The sequence below is a fragment of the Limulus polyphemus genome, unplaced genomic scaffold (genome assembly GCF_000517525.1).
Source record: "Limulus polyphemus unplaced genomic scaffold, Limulus_polyphemus-2.1.2 Scaffold63, whole genome shotgun sequence".
NCBI lineage: Eukaryota > Metazoa > Arthropoda > Merostomata > Xiphosura > Limulidae > Limulus > Limulus polyphemus.
The window spans coordinates 401,205-422,376 of NW_013665673.1; the positions used below are offsets into that span (position 1 = coordinate 401,205).

The following is a 21,172-nucleotide window of genomic DNA, read 5'->3' on the forward strand; positions in this document are numbered from 1 at the left end:
ATAAAGAGTAGTTTAATAAAATTTTGAATGTAAGACACTAAAACTTTGTGTCATGTGCAGTAAAGGATACCCAGGGCGCCAGGGTAAGTGCTAAATTTTTTGTCAGAACTTAACATGTATCACTTATCTATATCTAGCCTAAACATTATACTGAAATTAATATGTTTCTGCTTATAACTACTCATTCCTCTACAAATATGAGAAACCTTTATCAAACATTTGATCCAATACTTAACTATTTTCGCGGAAATATTTCAAGCTGAGTAACTAAATGATCAAAGATTTTGTTTCTCTGAAAAAAACAAATCTAAGGGCACTACTGAAATTGGTTGATTCCAATATTACTTTTGAAAGAAAAACTATTTCTTATATTATTACCTAATAGCCCATTTTTCTATTTGATTTTAATATGATGTGATTTAAAACCAAAAGTTGAATAGTGTGTTTCTTCTGTAAGTTGGATAATCAACACAACCTTGTAATGCCTAGTATTTCTGACTGAAAAATTTATAAATTTAGACAAATTAATATTCAATGTTATCCACTAGAATATACATTCTTTTATTCTGCATGAAAAATTATTTCTGAGGAAAGATGGTTGTTATGGAATATTATACAGTAACAGAAAAATCTTTGATTCTTTACTACTATAAATTACTAACACACTCAATGTGATACTAAAGTATTGAATCAGCTATTATCAATGCATCATACCTGACAGAAATATTGCAGCATCTACAAAAACTTCATTTTCAAATCGAATGTGGCAAAAATTCTTCTTGCTCATACGAATCTTTGATATTGGCCCACAAGGCTCAAAAACTTCCCTTATAACTTCCTCTGTAGCATTTTCTGGTAAACCTCCAACAAAAACAGTTCTACAGCCAGGTGGTCTTTCTCGTGTTGAAGGGGGAGGGGCATCTGGAAAAAAAAATATAATTGTTTTTGTGAAAGAAGGAAAAATTTTTCTAAAATGAAATAAAACCAAAAGTATACTATTTCACTCAAGATACTATAAAACATTATACCCTGCATATTAACAAAACAAAATCCATTTGTTGATACCTGTAAAGAATATCTTTTACAATTTATCTTTTAATACTTAGTGGTTTCATTACTGTATATATATGTCAGTTTTTATTGTTTAAATTCACTCTTCATCATTACAATCTTACTTATAGATAAAATGTGTCATCAAATATATATCTCCAAGTTAACTAAATTTTTATGGTTTATCAAATCATCTTCATAAGTTACACTAGCAATTGAAAATATTCATAATACTCACTCAAGACAAATTTAAGAACTGGAATGTTTTAAAACTACCAAAGAAAATGTATATTTTACAAGGAATTACAAAGTAAATAAGAATTTCTCTTTAAAGAACAAAATCAATTATGTACACCCTTTTCTTGTCAAAATTATAATTCATCATTAATTAACTTAATATAAAGTAATGACAGTTATTCCATACATTAATGTGTAGTTTTTCTTTAACAAACATTAATATTTTTGATAGATACCTCCTCTCACAGTTACAGCTAATATCATTTTGACTGCCCTCTAGTGTGCAAATTTTCACTTGCCACTATCCTTGAACTCCTACCACATTTTACATGGTTCAGCTGCATTTAAGCATGCAAGTTAGCATGCGACAACCCTCCACCAATTGGAGTGCAACAGCTGACTCCCTCTATGCAGTTTACCCCATCTTCACTGTGAGATTAAGCATGAAAAACAACACCGGAAGTGGGAAGAATGGGTGGGAAAGGTGAGAGAGGTAAGTATCTATCAGAAATATACTTTCAGTGTAGGAAAATATTAACTTCCAATATCATTACTTACCTCCACATACAGTTACAGCTATAATCCCACATTGAGCAGGTGGAGAGACCAGTGTAAAATTACCTAGATGAGCACCCTTCAAAAGCATCTGAAGAGCACCCATAGATTGTGCCACTTCTATGTAGAGGAAACACACCCATGGGAGACCTTAACATATCTGAACCAGATATACTCTTTGCTCAAGTGGAGCCAACTGGTGTTGTGTCACAATCAAAGGGTAGAACAAGTGATCCATTCCAAATCCAAAAGGAAAAGGAACGTATGTAGAGTGGCCAGGGCACATTGGACCGTAATCAGAAGGTCAACTCCAGTCCAGACCAGTGGCATCAGAAGGAACTCAACTGGCCCCTAGCTGGAGGAGGGTTCTGAACCATTCACCTAAATGTAGGAACCAGAAGAGAAGAGAAACCTCCATTCCAAGAAACTAAACCAACATATATGCAAATCCAACACAAACTGGAATAATAAACCCCGGGAATGTATATCAAGATGATGTAAGAAAGGTGTAAATGCAATATGGAGGATCAATTCCAGTCCAAAACCAATCAGATGGGAAGATACATAGAACAATTGGCAAGATTCAGGAGAAAGAGAGGAATATACAATATAGATAACCTGAAGAATCCAACTGATAAGAGAAATATCACAAGAAATGGACAGATATCAACTGATAAACAGGAGTGAGAGCCACGGAAGGATGCTGTGCATGATATATAAAGCATGGACAAGACACAGAAGATGATCCGGATCAGAGTGGGAATAAATATGGGATACAGAAGGAAAGGAATAACTGGATAGGAAAACATATGGCAAAACAGGAAAAACAAAAGGGAGCTGACACAGTTGCCCTATAGCTTGCAATGGCTGAAAAGGATAGGACCTTGTCAAACAACCATGCAAAAAAGAGATATCTGAGGAAGGGAAGGAGAGGAAGAGGAGAATCCATGAAGGATAGACTAATGACAAAATATTCTCCACTTACGTTGATACACAGAAATGGGTGAGGAAAGGAGAGTGTGTGACAGTAGTAATGCTACTTGCGTGGATTGTCCTGAACCCCACTCAAGGGACTGGACAAAAGTTACATGTGAAGCCGGAGCATGGGAAAGTAGGGATGAAGCATCAATAAGCGAAGTTCCCGGGGGAGGGACTGGGAGAGAGAAGGAGAGGTAATACAGGTTCTTCTTGGAGAAGGGACAAAGACAGAAACCAAAGCTGAGCTGGCCAGAAAGGATTGGATTGGATGATAGAAATTACTCGGGGTAGAAGATGGATGCTAGGGTATGCATAAAGGAAAAGTCTTTCCAATCCTGGCTGAATGCACCATGGCCAAAGCCAAAAGATGTGGAACTGAGGAGGAAGCTTGACATTCAAATGAGAGCATAGCCATCAGAATACCTGGGTGTCGAAAGAACACTCCGTGAGTAGAATCTTGTTGGGGCAGGATAGACAATCTGCAACAAGATTGAGGGCACCTGGTGTGTGACAATCCAGGAAACAAATTTGATGGTTGTGAGCCCAGAAGAGATCTAGAGTGCAGGAACATAAGGGCTGGGATCAAATGCCCCTTGACTGGTGATGTAAGAGACAACCATTGAGTTAATGGAGTGAATCATAACTGTCATGCCCTGCAAAAATGAGAGAAAATGAACCATCACCCAACAAACAGCAAGGAGTATCAAAACGTTGACATGAAGACCTAACTTCTCCTGAGACCAATGGCCCAAGATAGATCTCCTGTGTAATGCAGCACGCATCCTATCCTGATAATGAAGTATCTGTGACGAAATGGTCATTCAGATGGGTAGAAGGAATAGGTACCCCCACTGTCATGTTGTCCCTATTTAACCACCAGAGGAAGTCAGACTAAAGGGAAGCAGGAAGGGATATCTGTAAATCCAGAGGGTCCCTGATGAGGTGCCAATGAACTTGTAGTACCCACTGCAAGGAATGTACATGGATATGGCACAGAAGAAGAGTCTCCAGTGATGCCCAAGACAGAGCCTCTCGCACAGAGAGAGAAGGTGCTGACAGTGCCCTCAGAACTAAAAACTCCCTGAACTGCAGACAAAGAGGAGAAGGCTGGGCTCGAATGAAATGCGAGTTGAAAAACACCCCAAGATGAACAAGATATTGAGTGGGATGGATAATGGACTTCTCCACCATGATAAACCAACCAACCCAATCAGCTTCTCTGAGGAGAAGTTGGTTGAGTAAGGAAGACTCTGCAAAGGATGGAGCCAGAAGTAGCCAGTCATCTATAAAATGATGGAAATTGAGCCTGTGAGACTGAAAGAGTAGAATGCTGATGCCATCCCGAAAGGAAGAGCTCAGAATTGATATATGTGTTCCTTGTGGATGAAACATAGAAAACGACATGAAGCCTGAGCAATAAGGATGTGAAAATAAGTGTCGGACACATCAAATCTCATCATCCATGGCCCCGGAAGAAAGGCCCATCTAAGAGACAGTTAGGATTCCATGGTGAATCAAGGTATATTGAGGAAGTGATTTAGACAGGAGAGATCGATCACAGGACACCAATCAATGGTCTTTTGGGGAAGACAAAAAAGTCAAGAAAAGAACCTTGGAAGTACTGGAGAAACCTGTCTGATGGTACCCTTGATGAGAAGGACTTGAACTGCTTCTGTGAGAAACTGGCAGGAAATGGGATCTTAAGGGGGAAAAGGAACTGGGACAAGGGATAAGGTGGGAGGTGTGAGGAAAAGGAGGGAGAGTCCTTCTGAAAAAACGTAATGACCCAAAGGTTGGTGCTAAAAGTCTCCCACACTTCTGAGAAATGAGCAAGCCTGGCTCCCTCAGGACCCAAATCCATAAGACAGTCACCAGTAATGCTGACATCCTATAGGACATCGGTGAACAATGGTATGACATGTAGACATGGTTCGGAAAGGAGGAACATCTAAAGGAGAGGAAGTAGGAGGTTGAGGCAATGGGAAGTAAGGAAAGATTGAGAAGTGTGCAATCTAGCAGACTCAACATGAGACTTCAAGATGTCTGGAAGCCCACCAAAGATTGTAGATCTCAGAAAAGAGGCTGAACAAAGATCTTAAAAGAAAGTCAGGAGGGAGATGCACATGTGTCAACAAAGCATCCTGACCCAAGAGATTCCAGCAACACAGGAGCTAAGTGTGGAGGGAAAGGACAGACAAAGATAATCTGGACAAGTTAGTGAGTAGGAGAGTATGGGCTTCTGCTGAAAAATCCTCAGGAAAACAACAAAAAGCCTCAGACAACAGGTAAATGGATGACAAATATGAAGGTGTGTTGTGAGGGAGAAATGGAGGTGAGGAGATTATGCTTGAGAAGAATGTACTGAAGTACTGAGGTCTGAACCCCAAAGGGGAAGAAGTGATTCCAATTGTTGTCCATCAAGATTTGCTGAATGACGATAAGCAAGTGCATAAACTGTATGTGGGGGGTACGGCATACTAAACCCACAAGTAAACTGATCTGCAAAATGATCGGCACGGACCCACATAACAGGCAAAGTGGGAAAATTAAAAACTTGGAATCTTGTTCTGCAATTAATAAGGAAGGGGAGGGATCAAATGACATGAAATGTCTGAAATAAAGCACTAGGTCTTAACACTGTTGTGCCAAATTGTGAAATGAAAATTGTGATTCAACTGCATAGAGGGAACCAGCTGCAATTGTATTCATCAAGAAAAGTAATGTATGACATCATATTCTTCCATGCTGTTGTGAATGGCACATTCCATTCTCACATCCAACAGACAGGAGGATGAAAAAAAATGATAGATGGCTTTATGTTGCAAGTGTCAGTACATAAAAAAGAAATACAGATCTACCCAAAGTAAGTGAACATAACATGGTTCATTAGAATTTTTGTAAGCCTATGTTATTCCTTTAAAGGATTGAACTTTTATAGTCTTGTTAATGTTACATGCATGTGCATTACTGTAACAAGGATAGAATTAGGCATGATAAACTAAATAATGGTTACTTTTAGTATTTTTATAATATAAATAAAATACTATGTAACAATTAATTACATTAATACACTATTATATGTGGCATCACACCAAAGTATTCATAATTTTTTACTTTTTTTTACAGTGAGCTAGAGTGTTAATGAAAGCATATAAATTCAAAGTGTTGTGTGACAGTATCAGTTTTTGTATTAGTATAACAATAATGTTTAAAGAAAAAAATACATAAATTTTGGATATAGAACAAGTTATGTTAATTTACTTTTGTTTCATACAATAGTCACAATTTCATAGTCTACTATATGACTTGGTTATACAATTTTCAAGTCTAATCCCAAATTTTACAATTGTATGGCTAGATTAGCCAAACTGCTACAAAACTTGAAAATTGAGCTTAGACACTGGCCATTGTACAAATATATCACGAAAAGCAATAATGAAGAAAAAGAGGGAGAAGTGAATAATCACATAAGTAATGAAAAAAAAGTTCTATGGGTCTTAGGAAAAAAGAAATTACACTTACTTGCTTTTGGTGGGTATAAAACGCAACTCTTATGACGTATGATTTCTTTTATAGGAGCTCCTGGAACCATCATGCCAGAATTCATCATATTCATATCTGGTGTTCCCATAAAGCCAAACTAAAAGTAAACTGTTACTTAGATCTAGATGTGCATAGCAACATTTTATATCTATACCATCAATACTAGACATGGATAGTAAAAAAAAAATTAGTGATTTGTCCACATGTCTCTTGATAGTACTTTAATAGATCTAACAACCATACTTAGAAAATAATAAACTTGGGGGAAATAAAAGGTATTATATCTAGTTAATCAAAGAATTGGCTTAATTTTGCCTCTCTTTCAACACTACAACTTCTTCCAAAAATGAAAATGTCAGCCCCCTCCAATATTTTGGTTTTTAGTCTTGTAATAAGGGCTAAATTTATCTACATCTTCATCATAAAGTGTTAACCAAATTATAGCAAAGAAATGTTAATCAAACTTCCCTAAGGGTTGATTCAGTACTGTCAAATGTCTTCCAAAATCATGAGAATGATTGGGGGAAAAGTGGAAAGGCTAGTAAATTCTAAAAGTAATGAAATATGAATGATGTTACTCCACATTATTAGTAACTTAACCCTTTTGCATTGTGTAGGTAGAAGTGAATATGTCACAACCTTTTACAGAGTTGCATTTAAAATTTAATTAAACCACTTTATTATCAATTTATATGATTAAACTTGGCATCAAAAGATAGTTAATATATCAAATTTTAACATTAAGTTTTAATTTTATAAGGAAATAATTGTAAAAAAATTTTCAATCTCCCACTAGTATGAGAACTGTAACATTTGCTCTCTGTGTCTTCCTTCTTCACTAATTTATTTACCCCCCCACGATGAAATGAATTTAAGGTAAATTACTAATTATAATATAGCAATTACTCACCAAAGCATAATTTTTATAGCCTTCAATCTTGCTATCAATCAGAGCCATAGACTAGAAAACCAGACTACTCCTGCCACACACATCTGTCAAATTCTCTCTTTCACAAATTGTAATAGTTTTCTCTCACATTTAATACTATATTATTTATAACCAACTGAAAGCCAAAGTTTTAATCTATCAAATGATGTATTATATTACATTGTTTTCTGCACAAGAAGAATCTACCTCACTTCCAGTTAAAACTTTATTTATATAGGAAACACATTAACAATCTTAGCTGAATGTTTAATGGTTCTTATCGCATAGTTAGAAAGCCAGAAAAATTATGATTGTTATGTAACTTACCTGGTTTTCATGTGCTATTACTCTGTATTCTTAGGTGCATTATTTAATTAAATAAAGAATTATTTATTGCATTATTTATAAAAAAGTAGGGTTAAGTTTTATTGACAGTCATCAGCAAAAAATAAAGAAGATCCAGGTATGTACTATATTTCTCGTTTTACATGTGTATTCTTAATTTGTTATGATAAAAGTAACTAGAATGTAAAAATTAGAAACTTATAAGGTTAGATTATGTAAAATAAAGAAAAATAATAATAATAAACATTTTTCATGAGGTATGCTTGAGAGTAGCCCATGCATTACATAATTTGATAGGGTAACGTAAGCTACATGCTCACTGTGAGATTCACAGCTTGTGTGGCAGAGCTATTAGTTAGACACCATTCAAAAGGCAATAAAACAATAAAATTAAGTATAAATAGATGTATACTGTTACAAGCTTTAAGCTACTTAGGATAAATAATTGTGTTTCTTGTTAGAATTTGCAGTCATTCCAGAAAGAAAAATAGGTAATTTAAAACTATTTCCTAATTTTTTTATGGTGATTACAAAGTCAGTCAAATTGACCAATCCTGTATAGTTATAATATAGAAAATAACAGATAAAATATAGTTTTTATGAAAAAACAAAAAAAAACATTTGATATTTATTGAGGAGGTTTTTGTGATTATACAAACAAAGTTTTAAAATTTTCAGATGAAGAAAGGTATTTTAAATCTTAATATGAAATTTGTTTTGTACTCGAAGCAGTCAACACTGTATCACCATATAATTACAGGCAAAGTTTTACTACAAATACTTATTTAAAAATTCTGATTTTTTGCCTAAAAGACTTTTAAAGTTTACTGAAAACTTGCCAAATTGTGTGAAGACACATTAAGTACTTTCAGAGTCATAATATGTATACCACCATGGTTACAAGGTCATGTAAAATACACAAGCCTGTTGTGATAGGATTAATTTGAAATTACGACAAAGTAATAAGCAGTACACTTTATTCAATAAAAGTTTTGTATCGGCTTTCAGAAATTCCACATGACTACAGTCTAACTGTACGTCGTTGTGCTAAACAGTTTATAATGGTTAATCGCACCTCATCATCCTCATTAATGTTTTTACTAAATATGATAAATCATTTATTCACTGTCATAATATCACAATACATTAAGCAACCTGTAAATCACTGTTTTACAATTTTTTGATTCACCTCTATAATAATTTATTTTTATTATTAAACTGGTAAGTATATGAAAAATATGAAATTAACAAGAGAGTAACCCACAATTTGGTAAGTTTTTTGCCAGTCTAATTAACATTTTATAGTTAATGATTCTCCTATGAAGTTACTTTAATGTAGTTTCTGTTTGTGTTGTATACACCTAGTATTTCACATAATATGCCTTTAAATGAAGATGCAGAAAAAGTTGATAATGATATTATGAAAAATACTTAAGAAAAATGCTATTAACATTACAAATTCAATTAATTAGCATTATACACAGTTAAAACAATTGACCTTAAGAACTGAATTTGTTGGCTAACTTAAAAATGCCAGTAACCATCCAGCAACAGTTAATCCAAAATAATTCTGTATCATACAGACACACAAAGTATCAAAAATTGACATTTAGTTATACCATGGCATTGTAAATGTATATCTAATAAACTGTATACAACTTGAAACATTAAAAAGAAATTTCAGTACTACATATTTTACCTAACATTTACTTACAGAACTATGATTTCTACTCAAAACTCTTAACATTCTATATTTTTAATTTGTAGGGCATATAAGTACCTATGAAGATAAACTATTTCAATAAATTTCTGATACAATAATCCATCATTAAACAGTATATACATGTAGTAATAATTAGTTACACACCTGACCAAAGCCACACATTCCCATCATATTCAACATGTTGGAATCTGGAACCAAGCCCATCATATTAAATGCATTCATGACATTCCACTGAGAAAGATCAGGCTGTGGCATCAACCCAGATATATTATTGTTACCCATGGGAGCAGAGAGCATCGAGTTGAATGACTGATAAGGCTGTTCTACTGTGTTTCCTTCATTGGTTAAAAGCATGTCATCATCTAATACAAAAAGAAATTTTGTTAATGGTCTACACACAAAAAAATTAGTTAATAAGAAAAAACATGATCTAAAATTTTTGGTATGGTTTAACTGAAAATACTAATTGGTGAAATCTTTACAATGTGCAGTTCTTTAAAATCAAACTCATGACAATCATAATTTTTTGCAATAATAAATATATTGTATTAGCTAAGCAAAAATCTAATGTCAAACATATAACCACAGCTCACTGACACCACAAAAGAATGACATGAAATACTGTATGGAAAAAACAAGTCTTTCCTGTCTATATATACATTAAGCATCATTAGAAGACAACATTTGCATGCTAGAATTGCATTATTTTATCATAGTAATAATGCATGATATAATAATATTAGCAGTTACACTTCTCATTAGTGAATTCTTATTCTATGGATATTAATAAACTTTTATTAGCAGGTGACTTAAATATTTAACAACAAGAGCTAAGTAGTCAGCTTTAAAGACTCAACATTAATACTAATGCAAATGTGTCTGCCTCACAAATAAACCTGTAGCACTAACCATCCCTTAGTAAGTTCCGGTATTTGATACATTATAAACTTCACCACAGTATAAGTCACATACACAATAAAGTGACAAAATTACGATGTTTTTGTAAAGAATATTTCATTAATGCATCAAGTCGCATTTGGGGTGATGATATCTATTAATCACTTTGTTAATATTACATTACTTGCAATATCAACATAATTTTGTAAGTTAAGGTAATAATATTTTCTCTGGAAATCTACAACTTACTTGTGCATTTAAACAAAATTAAAGAGGCCAACATTCGTGGGTGAATGCAACATGTCACAACCACATATTCCCAACATCGCCAATTTTGACACCATAAAATCAAAAACTGTCTATATGACTGCTTGGGACCTGCAAGAAGATATCTTTATACCAAATCCCATGCAAGTTGGTTGACATACATATGAATAGTTTACAAAAACCCCAAATTGTTCTTCCCTTGCTGAAAAATTTGGCAAAAGACAAAAATTCCAAAATGGTCTATATCTCTGTCTAGGACCTATAAAAAGTATGTTTGTTCCAAATCTCATGTAAATTGGCTACAATATGGCAGAGTAATTGTCAAAAAAGCTCAAAATTATGTTTTTTTTGTGAGCTCTGCACCTTCAAAATGGACAAATTCAACTTTTTTGCCAATCAATGTGTTTGGTGCATGAAAATTTATATTTGTACCAATTTTCATCTTAATTGTTGTAAATATGGCTGCACAGGAGCCCAAAATATACATGTTTCAGTTGTTTGACCTTTGACCATATAAAATCTTTAAAAAGACCTAAATCAATAAAATGAAAAAGTATTATGGGCATATTGGACCAAGGTATAACCCTATCAGGTTTCAAGTCAATCTGCTGAGAAATGAATGAATGACAGTTGATTGTAAATTGTTTGGAAGAAGAAGAAACAATATAAAAACAACATGTCTCTCTGCAAAAACATAAAAACTCTACTGTTTAATGAATTTTGTAAACCTATTTTGTGTCGCACAGTTAGAATAGTGAAAACTGGACACTATACACCTACATTAATATAGAACAAAACCCACTCAATAGCATGACTGAAGAAAAGGATTTTCAAATTGATCACAAAAGACATCATCATCTCTCTATACAAATCATTAGTAAGGCCTCACTTGGAGTACTTTGTCCTGTTTTGGTCTTCATTTCTAAAGATTTTAATAATGGAAAGAGTTCATAAAAGAACTACTAGGATAATTCTGGAGATATAAAGATTATCTTTTAGGGATAGGTTATGATCTACTCGATGCATTTTCTCTTGAGAAAGGTAAGAAGTGATATGATTGAAGCTTAGAATATTATCCAAAAAATTTATAGGATAAAGGGCTCTATTTCTTTATGCTGTATTCTAAAGACAACAGGACAAATAGCATAAGCATAACATTTGGAAAAGATAGGTTAGCTTCCAATTAAAACAGTTTTATTTTTCTAACATGGTGACTAGCTTATAAAATGTCATCAGAATGAAAAAGGGGGAAATTACAAATTAAAAATAGAGTGTGGGTTTAAAATTTTATTTTTATCATGACTGAGTGTGCAAGGATAGCCTTGAAAGACCACATAGTCTTTTATTATACAGATGTTATGAGTATAACTATTACTGTAGCTTTAGTATTAATAATGTTACTGATCTTGCAGTATATAGAAATACTGGATAGCCTTCACATGAAACCTAGTCAAGTACCTAATGCACACACTCTTTTAGGCAGATCTCCAATTTCTAACATGGAAAATGTATTACCAATAAGTACTTACCTCTACTCACCCAAAGCTATCTTGACCTTAATTTGCCCTCTAAGCATTGCTAAAATTTTCGAAAGTGCACCAGTCTTTTATACCCATTAATTTTTGTGCCATTGCAGTAACATTTGCTAATCATGTGACTACCCCTCCACCAATCATACTGCACCACTTATACTAGCATAGGTAGCACTCTCTACCATTGCAGCACAATCCTCACTTTCAAGAACTGGCAGATACAAACCAGAAACACAAGCAAATCAGTGGGGAGGATGGGTGAGAAGAGGTAAGTCCGTATCAGAAATACATTTTCAGTGTTAGAAAATGTTAACTTCCGAAATGCTACTACTTCCACTTACCGAAAGCTAGAATCCCAAATTATAAAGGTGGTGGGGCTGGTGAAGGCCCAAAGTAATCAAACAAGGGGAGAAAAGGTGTACCAAAATTATAAAAGGAAGCACACCTGTGGTGTATAGCACTACTTCTGAAACAGGTATGCTTTTCACCCAGTAACGAACAAAGTAAGAAACATAGGGGGAACTAAATAAACAGGCACCATGTCATGTAACACAGATTCCACCTGTGGACAACAGATAGTATGTAAGATGTCCACATATGTAACAAACGTGAGCACATGACACAATCACAGTTAGATCTGAAGAAGGTGCCAGTAATCAGATATAAGAATACGTGGCTATGGCTAAAGGACCATAAATGTATATGAATAGGCCAAATGCAGTATGCCCAGGCAAAATTCCAGGGGAAGCACCTTGGGATATGTCAGATTATGCCAAGTGCAGTCCATGTAGTCAAAAACAACAGTGGAGCACCTTGCATAAGATTGTAAGATTAACAATTACAGTCCACCCGGGCAAAAAACAGGAAGTACCTTAGATTTATATTAATATAGTCAAGTGCAGTCAGCCCAGGCAAAACATCCGAGGAAAGCACCTTGGTATACATCAGATTATGTGAAGTGCAGTCCATCTGGGCAAAAAACATCCAGTAGAAGCACCTTGCATAGAATTTGTGATTTCATCTTTTGTATGTAACAGATTGTGTGATCAACAAGTGCGGTCATTTGGGCCAAAACATCCGGGGGAAACGCCTTGTGATATTATGGAGTATGTCAAGTGTGGTCCAGCCAGGCAGAAAACATCCAGAGGAAGCACCTTGCAGAGGAATTCCATGGAACAAATAGACAGGAATGAGAAGCATAAAAGGAGGCAGAACAATACATATAACATACCAGGTAATGAACTCGACAAAGTAGATGATCCAGATCCAAACAGGAGAACAGGTGGGGAGAGGAAGGTAAGGAAATAGGAGAAAAGGCCCAACAACCTTCCCAGGCAGCCGATGTCCTGGGAAGGAAGACCCGATCTGGATAGCAGATAACATACATAGAATAGTAAAGGATACAAGAAATATTAACCCTATCACCATGGGTCATTGTTCAAAGACCATGTCATCAAGTTTGTTGACTTCCATTCAAAATTTTATTGAACTACTATTTTAGGAATTTATATCAATAAGTTTAGAATCAAATTGTAGATTATAATTCAAATTTTAGTATTATACATCAGTTAATTTCTTAATTTAAAAGTAAATATTAAAAGAACACACCCACATATAGAATTTTGTGTGTCACATGGTATGTTGAATGCAGCACGGGTTCAAATTACGTGTTCATGATGTCCAAATAGTTTCATATAAATTAGGAACTCAAATTACCGATACTAGCAAGCTATATTTTCTATTTGCTGAGACATTGCTCTTGTATCGAAACACACACAGAAGCCCTGCCCACTTCTTTCCATTTTTGGAAACACTTCCTTATGTACATGTACTTTTGACTGTGACATGTGAATAACCAATAGAAAGCTCAGAATGTCCCCTAGTGGCTTTCTCAGCCATTTTGAAGTACTGTGACATCAACGCTTTCTTTCTATACAAAATTTCAAATTGGTGAGTCTTTAGTCAGCTCAAAATTTCATATTTTTAGACCCAAGTTCTCCTTAGTTACTAAGTTTCATAAATTATATTGGAATTCTATGATATTGATGTAGTAATTTAAGATTTTTGGTTATTTCAAATGTATATATAAAACCTAAAAAAAATTATATCATTTCACATCCTCCACGTGTGAAATTTGACAAGGCTTAACAACTTATGGCAAGCAGTAAACGAGTACAAAGTTCATAACTAGAAGAGATAATAGTTTGCTATACTTCTTTATTTACTGTTCTATGTTTTAAGAAAAATAACTTTAAGAACTTATTTGTAAACAATAATAATGTATATACATATACAATGTATTATAACTGAAATGTGACTGTATTTTACAAAATACTAGTCCACTAAAACACAGCCAAGACAGGTCACCTTGTAAAGGCCAGTTTTATATTTTTGGATATGGTAACATGAGTGCACATGTGCCGCATCATTGCAACTGCTGCAATGTTAGCCAGGCACTACTGGAATGTCAATATAATAAAAATAATAAATATATATAAATGTATAATGTTATGAGATTTAAACTATTTCGATTAAACATTTGTGTTATAATTTGTAGTCATTCTAAAACGAAAATAGCATAAGTTATACTTATTTCCTAATTTTTTATGATGGTTTTGAGGTCGGTCAAATTGAGAGACCCCGTAGAATTAATCGTGGAGAAAATAACAGATGAAATATAAAGTTTTATTGAAAATAAACATTTGAAATGTATTTAGAAGGTTTTAAAGAATACACAAATAATATTTGAGATTTTTGGAATGAAGAATAGTTTTTAATCATAACATGAAAATCACTTTGCACTTGGATTAGTAATGAAACAGACTTGATATTTTCACAAACAAATCTTTTGTAAAAATTCTTCATTAAAAAATCTGAATTTTTGTGTACAAAAGACTTGTAATCTTTACTAAAAGTCTGCCAAATTTTGTGAAGATATGCATACTGAAATAAAAGTTATAAAAAGTTATTAAAAGGTGTTTAACAGGGTGGCCCTATAAAGACCAACAGTTGAAACAAACAAACAACAAACAAGATGAAGAACTAGGACAGGTGAGGAACAGAAGAATGGGACAGTCAGAAGCCATGCCCAATTGACCAAAGTCTGAAGTAAGACCAATGCCTCTGGTACATAGACAAGGAGGAAGGACAAATGGTACAGGCAAGGAAAGATGCTACATGAGGGGCGAGTCCCAGAGCTGAGGTATGGGACAGGACAAATGTCACACGTGAAGCTGGAGTGTGGTGATGTTGGGATGAAAAACATCCAATCGTGGTTGTCGGAGGAGCAATTGAGACAGAGATAAGGACAGGGACAGTTGCTCAAGTAAGGGCCAGAGCAGAGCTGGCCAAAATGGAACAACCAGCAGAAAATAACAAGGAGTAATCTGGATAAAGGAAATAACCTGGGAGAGCAGTCTGATTAGAGGATAGGCATATAGGTGAAGACCCCTACAATCTGGACTGAAAGCATCCACCCCCCCACAGCTGAGGGATGAGGAACCAGAGACCAAAAAGGAAGGAAGGTTGGCATTCCAGTGAGTGGGAAATGCATATATATATATGTGGAGTTCTCAGTTGAGAACACTCCCACAGAAAAATCTGAGGATGAAGAGACCACTCCATAGAGAGAACCTGGTAAGGACATGATAAACAATCAACCACAAGATTCATAACTCTGGGAACATGACATGTCAGAACAGTCATGTTGTGGTTATTGGCCTAGTACAGGAGATCCAGAGTAATATAACTGATGATAATGGAATTGTCAGAATAAATCACAACCACCCACCCCCACAGGAATTGAAGGAAATGATACAGAGCCTGATGAACTGCCAAAGGTTCTAGGATGTGGAAATGGAGAGTAACCATCTTGACTGACTACCAACTTGAAATCGCTGGCAAATCAAGGAAAGCCCCTAAACCCACCAAGGAAGCATCTGTAAACAGATGAGACTCAGGACAAGGCGGAGGAATAGTAACCCCCACTGTGGTCAAGTCCTTGTTGACCCACCAAACTTGGTTGGCCCTGATCCCAGGTGGAAGGGAGATGGGATGGTCCAAGGGATCTTGGGGGGAGTTCCACTGGTCAAGAATCATCCAATGAAGGAAATGCATGAGCACTCATCCTAAGGAAATGAGAGTTTCCAAGGAAGCCAACAACCCCAAAAGTGATAGAATCTCTCATACAGAGAGAGAGAAAAAGAAGGAAGGGCTTTTGTGACTGCCTGCTCCATACCTTGGAGCCAAAGTGGAGAAGGCTTGACTCAACCGAGATGGGAAGTGAAGAGAACCTTCAAATGAATAAAATACTGTGAGGAGGTAGTAAAGAACCTCTCCAACTTGATAAGAAACACCTCCAAACATCTTCTCGAAGAAGTAAGCAGGTGTGAGTGACTGACTGGGCACAGGAAAAGGCAAGCAGAAGCCAGTCATCCATGTAATAGTGAGGCCAAAGACCCAGTGAGTGAAGATGATGTGCAAAAGAACATACTACTTGACAAAAAAAATACGAAGCTGAAGAAAACTTGAACGGCAGCACCCAGAACCCTCATGGACAAACCAAAGAAAAACAACATGACACTGGGGCAAAAAATCCACTGAAGTGAGAGCTGGAAAAGATCTATCAGGGGACTACAATCTCACATACTTTTGGAAACAACAAATACATGGGAGAAAAAAATCCCAATTGAGTGGGCACCACCAGTTCAATAGCTCCTTTGTGTAGGAGGTTTTGAACTGATTTGGCAAGATGATCTGGTAAGTGGATAGGGGGGAAACAAAATGGATTGCAGAAATCCCCAACCAGAACCCGTAGAAACCACAGAACTGTCATGAAGTGTAGCCAATAAGACGCATAAACTAAACATACTTAGAGAAAGTACATATGACTAACGAACTAACAAAACATGGAAATGCAAGTTTAAACTAAATTAACCTAGATGGTTTAAAAGAAGTATAGAATCTAACTTACCCAACACTGAGCAGAAAAGACATGAATGACCTAAATTATCGAGTACGGAAATTATGTTCATCCACACAAGCTCACATAAAGTCACTGAACATAGGTATACCTACGAGGAGTGAGAAATACACACTATAAACATACTACATCTCTTGAGAAAAAGAACAATACCTAACCCAGCAGATTACATGGAGGTGCAGTAACAGGTGGAAAGTGCCATATAAAGACAATTTCCACACAGTAGTTACATCCCTCTTCACAAAAATCATAATGTGAAAGGAAAAAATTGTCAGCTGAATGTAAGACATGAACTAAAGCCTGTGCTTCCCCAGCAGTACTCTACTTATGGCAGGAATTTCATCATCCACCATATTAAGTTTCAAATTCGTACGAACAAAGCAGAATTCAGAAACAGAAACATTTCTACAACAAACAATGGAAATCAATACAAGTCAGATCTTGATATAAATTTTGATCAATCACAATCAAAATCTTGTAGTCACATGGAGAACGGATTAAAAACACACATCTATACTGCAACATTTTTTGCATCTAATTTCTTAAGAATATAATCATAATCTCCTCCAAAATGTTATTCATGCTAGAAAGTATAATGCATGTAATGAACAAATTTAAAACATTTTGAACGGTTCAAAAAGATTATTTTTTCATAAGTAAAAAAAATTGCTCACAATAATGTCAGGACACATGCACACACAAAAAAAACATGATTAAATATTATATCAAATGTGTGTGATCGACATCAAGTACTTTATTACGATCAACACTGTGACATTATTGACACAACATTGTGTATTCACTCATGCCTCATTAAACAACTTGTGCCTACACCTTGGAAATATCATAAAATGCTTATAAGCATTCCATGAAAAAACCAAAAACACTGATACAAATTATTTATTGTATTTTAACAATGTGAATAATTACCATAAACAAGCCAGCTCAGGTAAAATGGTGGGATAGGATAGCAGGATCACTAGCTAAACTCCTCAGAAAAACTACAGCAAAATTAATCAAATAACTTGCTGATTGTTGTGTATCATGTGTTTGGAGAAGTTACTTCCTCACTATCATAAGCAATACACTAACATGGATACATTATATGCCTACAGTACACAGTGAACAAGGTTTTGTTTACACTTGAAAAAGCCTGCAAAACACTGTTGTTTTGCTCATTTATATTTTCATACATGTTGCATCCATTCCTACCATACAATTCTTATAAGATAGAGATTAATGCAAAGTTTCATCAGTTGCTACCCCAACATGAACAGATTTTCCACAGTAGCAATTATTTCATGCTAAAACAAATTAAACTTTCTGTGCAAAAAGCCCATGTATATGTTTTCTCTCAATACCAGAGATATTTCTTCTCAGCAGCTACATCAATGTATTTCAACTGAGAGAAATATTGATAATTGTTTCACCCCTCCAAGGGCATTGTCAATTTCCACTTAAAAAAACTTATTACACAGTAAGTGGAGCAATCATTAATTGCAATTGGTTGAGCTATCACACATGGCACATTGCATTTGGAATAGGGATGTTACTAATGTAGACATTTCTTCCATTGTTTGCACATGTTTGGGGGATTTCCACATTATTACAGGTAACTTGGAAGGCAGGCTGTAAATTGAGCCTTCTAATATAGTGTGTGCAGCTAGAGGTAGAGGGTTTCTGCTGGATGTGTCTGTGCTAGTCTGGACTCGTGTTGTGCAGTGCACATCTCAGAAATGAAAACCAGTGTGTGTATATGTTTGAAAGTCGAACTGAACCGGCAGAGCCATTCAATATAAACATGAAAATTGCACAGAAATTATCATTTCATTGATAATATTCTTGTATTGCTTGCATTCCTTTGAATTTCCTTGGTTCAATGCTGAAATGCTTGCACAAGGCAGTATATACAGCTTTGAAGCCTGAAATAATTTGTTTGTCTGAAGGACAATCTTAGTCACTAAATTTTACAGCATTATCTCACAGAATTTCTGGTCATCTCAGATAACTGGATGAATGTTAAATTGGTTCACTGACATGTTGTGCTTTCTTATACATATATTACCTTTCTAAAGTACTAGCACTTAAGTTAACTCCTACTGACACTGTGTAAAAATAGTTGTGGCTTAAGTATTCACTTGCTTAAGTACTAACAGAGTTAAGCAATTTAATTATTGAGCAGTGATTACATCAATTAGTGTAATTTAATCTAATCAATTCATCATAATTAGTGTTTTCAACTATTACTGTTCTTAATTATTCCAACAATTGATTAATCAAAATTCAGATTATATTGATTAAATGTGTGTAGAAAATAATCAACTAATCAAAATTATGTTTCTTATTATTAACATTTTTTATCATTTCAACAACTGATTAACTGAAAATAAAAATATAATAAACTAATCAAAATTACAGTTTGTGATTATTTCTATTTTCAGTTATTCCAACTACCCAAATAATCAAAATATTGCCACCAAGCTCACTCTTCCTGTCTTTGTTATAGTAAAGCAACCTTGGCTACCTGCCACTGTCATTAAAGTTTAACTGGCTAAACTGATGACAATGGGGTCATTGATTAACTGATTAATAAATACCACTAAACATCCAACTGTAAGACTAATACAACATTTTTCTTTACTTGACTTGAATGTTTTCACAGGCTACTATATCTTTTGCATTCTGAGGGATATTTATTTTCATGTTAGGTTAAACCACCAGATTACATTATTTCAGTGTTATAAGAAAAAATGTAACATGCACACACACAAAACAACAGTTTTTTTATTCAATAAATTCCATGCCACTGCTGACAATAAAATATGTTCCAAAGATAGTCAAGAATTTAAATACTGTCTTGGAACATCCAAAAATGTTTATTGGACATAATTAACGAAAAAAAAATTTAAACACCTACTGGTTAAATTGCAGTGTATCAGTTAAAACCATTTATATTTTATCCATTTATAATTAGAAAATAACATATTTTCTTTCAGATATATTCATATAAACTTCTAAAAAATTTCCATGCAGTGTTCTTTGTTATAGATAGTCATGTGAAGGTACACAAGTGCTATTTACAATAGTTGTAACTAAATTTGCACCGATAGGGAAGACATCTAGTGCATAGCACTCACTGCTAACTCTTGGGCTGTTCTAATTGAATATTTGGATTTGAATGTCACTTATATAATGCACACAATGCCCCAGGGTGCATAGTGCAATGTTGCAGCAACAAAATGTGAACCACAGACCCTCACAACCACAGTCTGAAACTTTTACTTCTAGGCCATGTCTGGTCCATGCATACAGAGTCCTGCCATAAGTTAATGTCTTTATGAAAAGGATATCACTAATCATAAGTCTGTATTAATGCTCATCTCTAGCAAAGTTACATACTACAGTAGTTACTCCTTACAAGTTCTACTTGCTAGACCATGTGTATGTGTCATCACCCACCTGTAGTGTAAGTCACACCCAAACAAATGGGTTGTACAAAGGTTTGTACAAGTAAGTATGAGCTGGAAGTTAACATCACTTTAAATACATAAGATGAGAATCAGTACTTAAGTAGGTGATACAGGATTTTGAGATACTGCACAATGATTTTGATCTTACTTACAATGTGGTGTAGACAAAATTATTTCTCTTCTTTTTTGCCTTTCTCTCAGCTGCAGCAGTCAAGGAAATCAATGATCAGAAGATGGCCAGTATTACAGTAAAGCTCCAGCATGTTGTGTCAGTGCACAACAATGGTTTTATCTTGTTTCACACTGCTGTTTGTGTTCAATCTACCCTTTGGACTACTACATGCAAGCTTATACATGTGAAAAACAAAAAATGTATAGACTGGTGATTTTTTTCTAACTCTATTTCTCAGGTAATAGCCATAAATGACTAAGTTATTTTATAATATTTTTATTCATACAAATTATTACCTTTTCTTTCATTTGTTACTGCCCTGTCTCTATCACGAAAACGTCCGCGACCACCTCTCCGGCTCCATCCTCTACTCTTGCTCCGTCCTTCACTCTGATTTGTTGATGAGGATTGTCCTTCATAATTTGCTGATGCTGAAAATTTAGGGTACATAAACATATTGGATATTTTATTATACAAAAAAGTTAATATTAATT

The 21,172-nt window shown here is 34.7% G+C and overlaps 1 protein-coding gene across 6 annotated transcripts in view; it reads right to left on the reverse strand.

The window, feature by feature from the left end:
* Positions 1-21,172, reverse strand: part of LOC106464758 (ecto-NOX disulfide-thiol exchanger 2-like) — a 62,437-nt gene that overhangs the window by 29,939 nt on the left and 11,326 nt on the right. For all 6 annotated transcript variants that reach the window (XM_022393086.1, XM_022393057.1, XM_022393075.1 and 3 more), the window contains 4 exons: positions 20,975-21,109; positions 9,504-9,721; positions 6,343-6,460; positions 715-921 (listed from right to left, as the gene is read on the reverse strand). In XM_022393086.1, the coding sequence (XP_022248794.1) occupies positions 715-921; positions 6,343-6,460; positions 9,504-9,721; positions 20,975-21,109 (678 nt within the window). The remainder of the gene's footprint in view (positions 1-714; positions 922-6,342; positions 6,461-9,503; positions 9,722-20,974; positions 21,110-21,172) is intronic.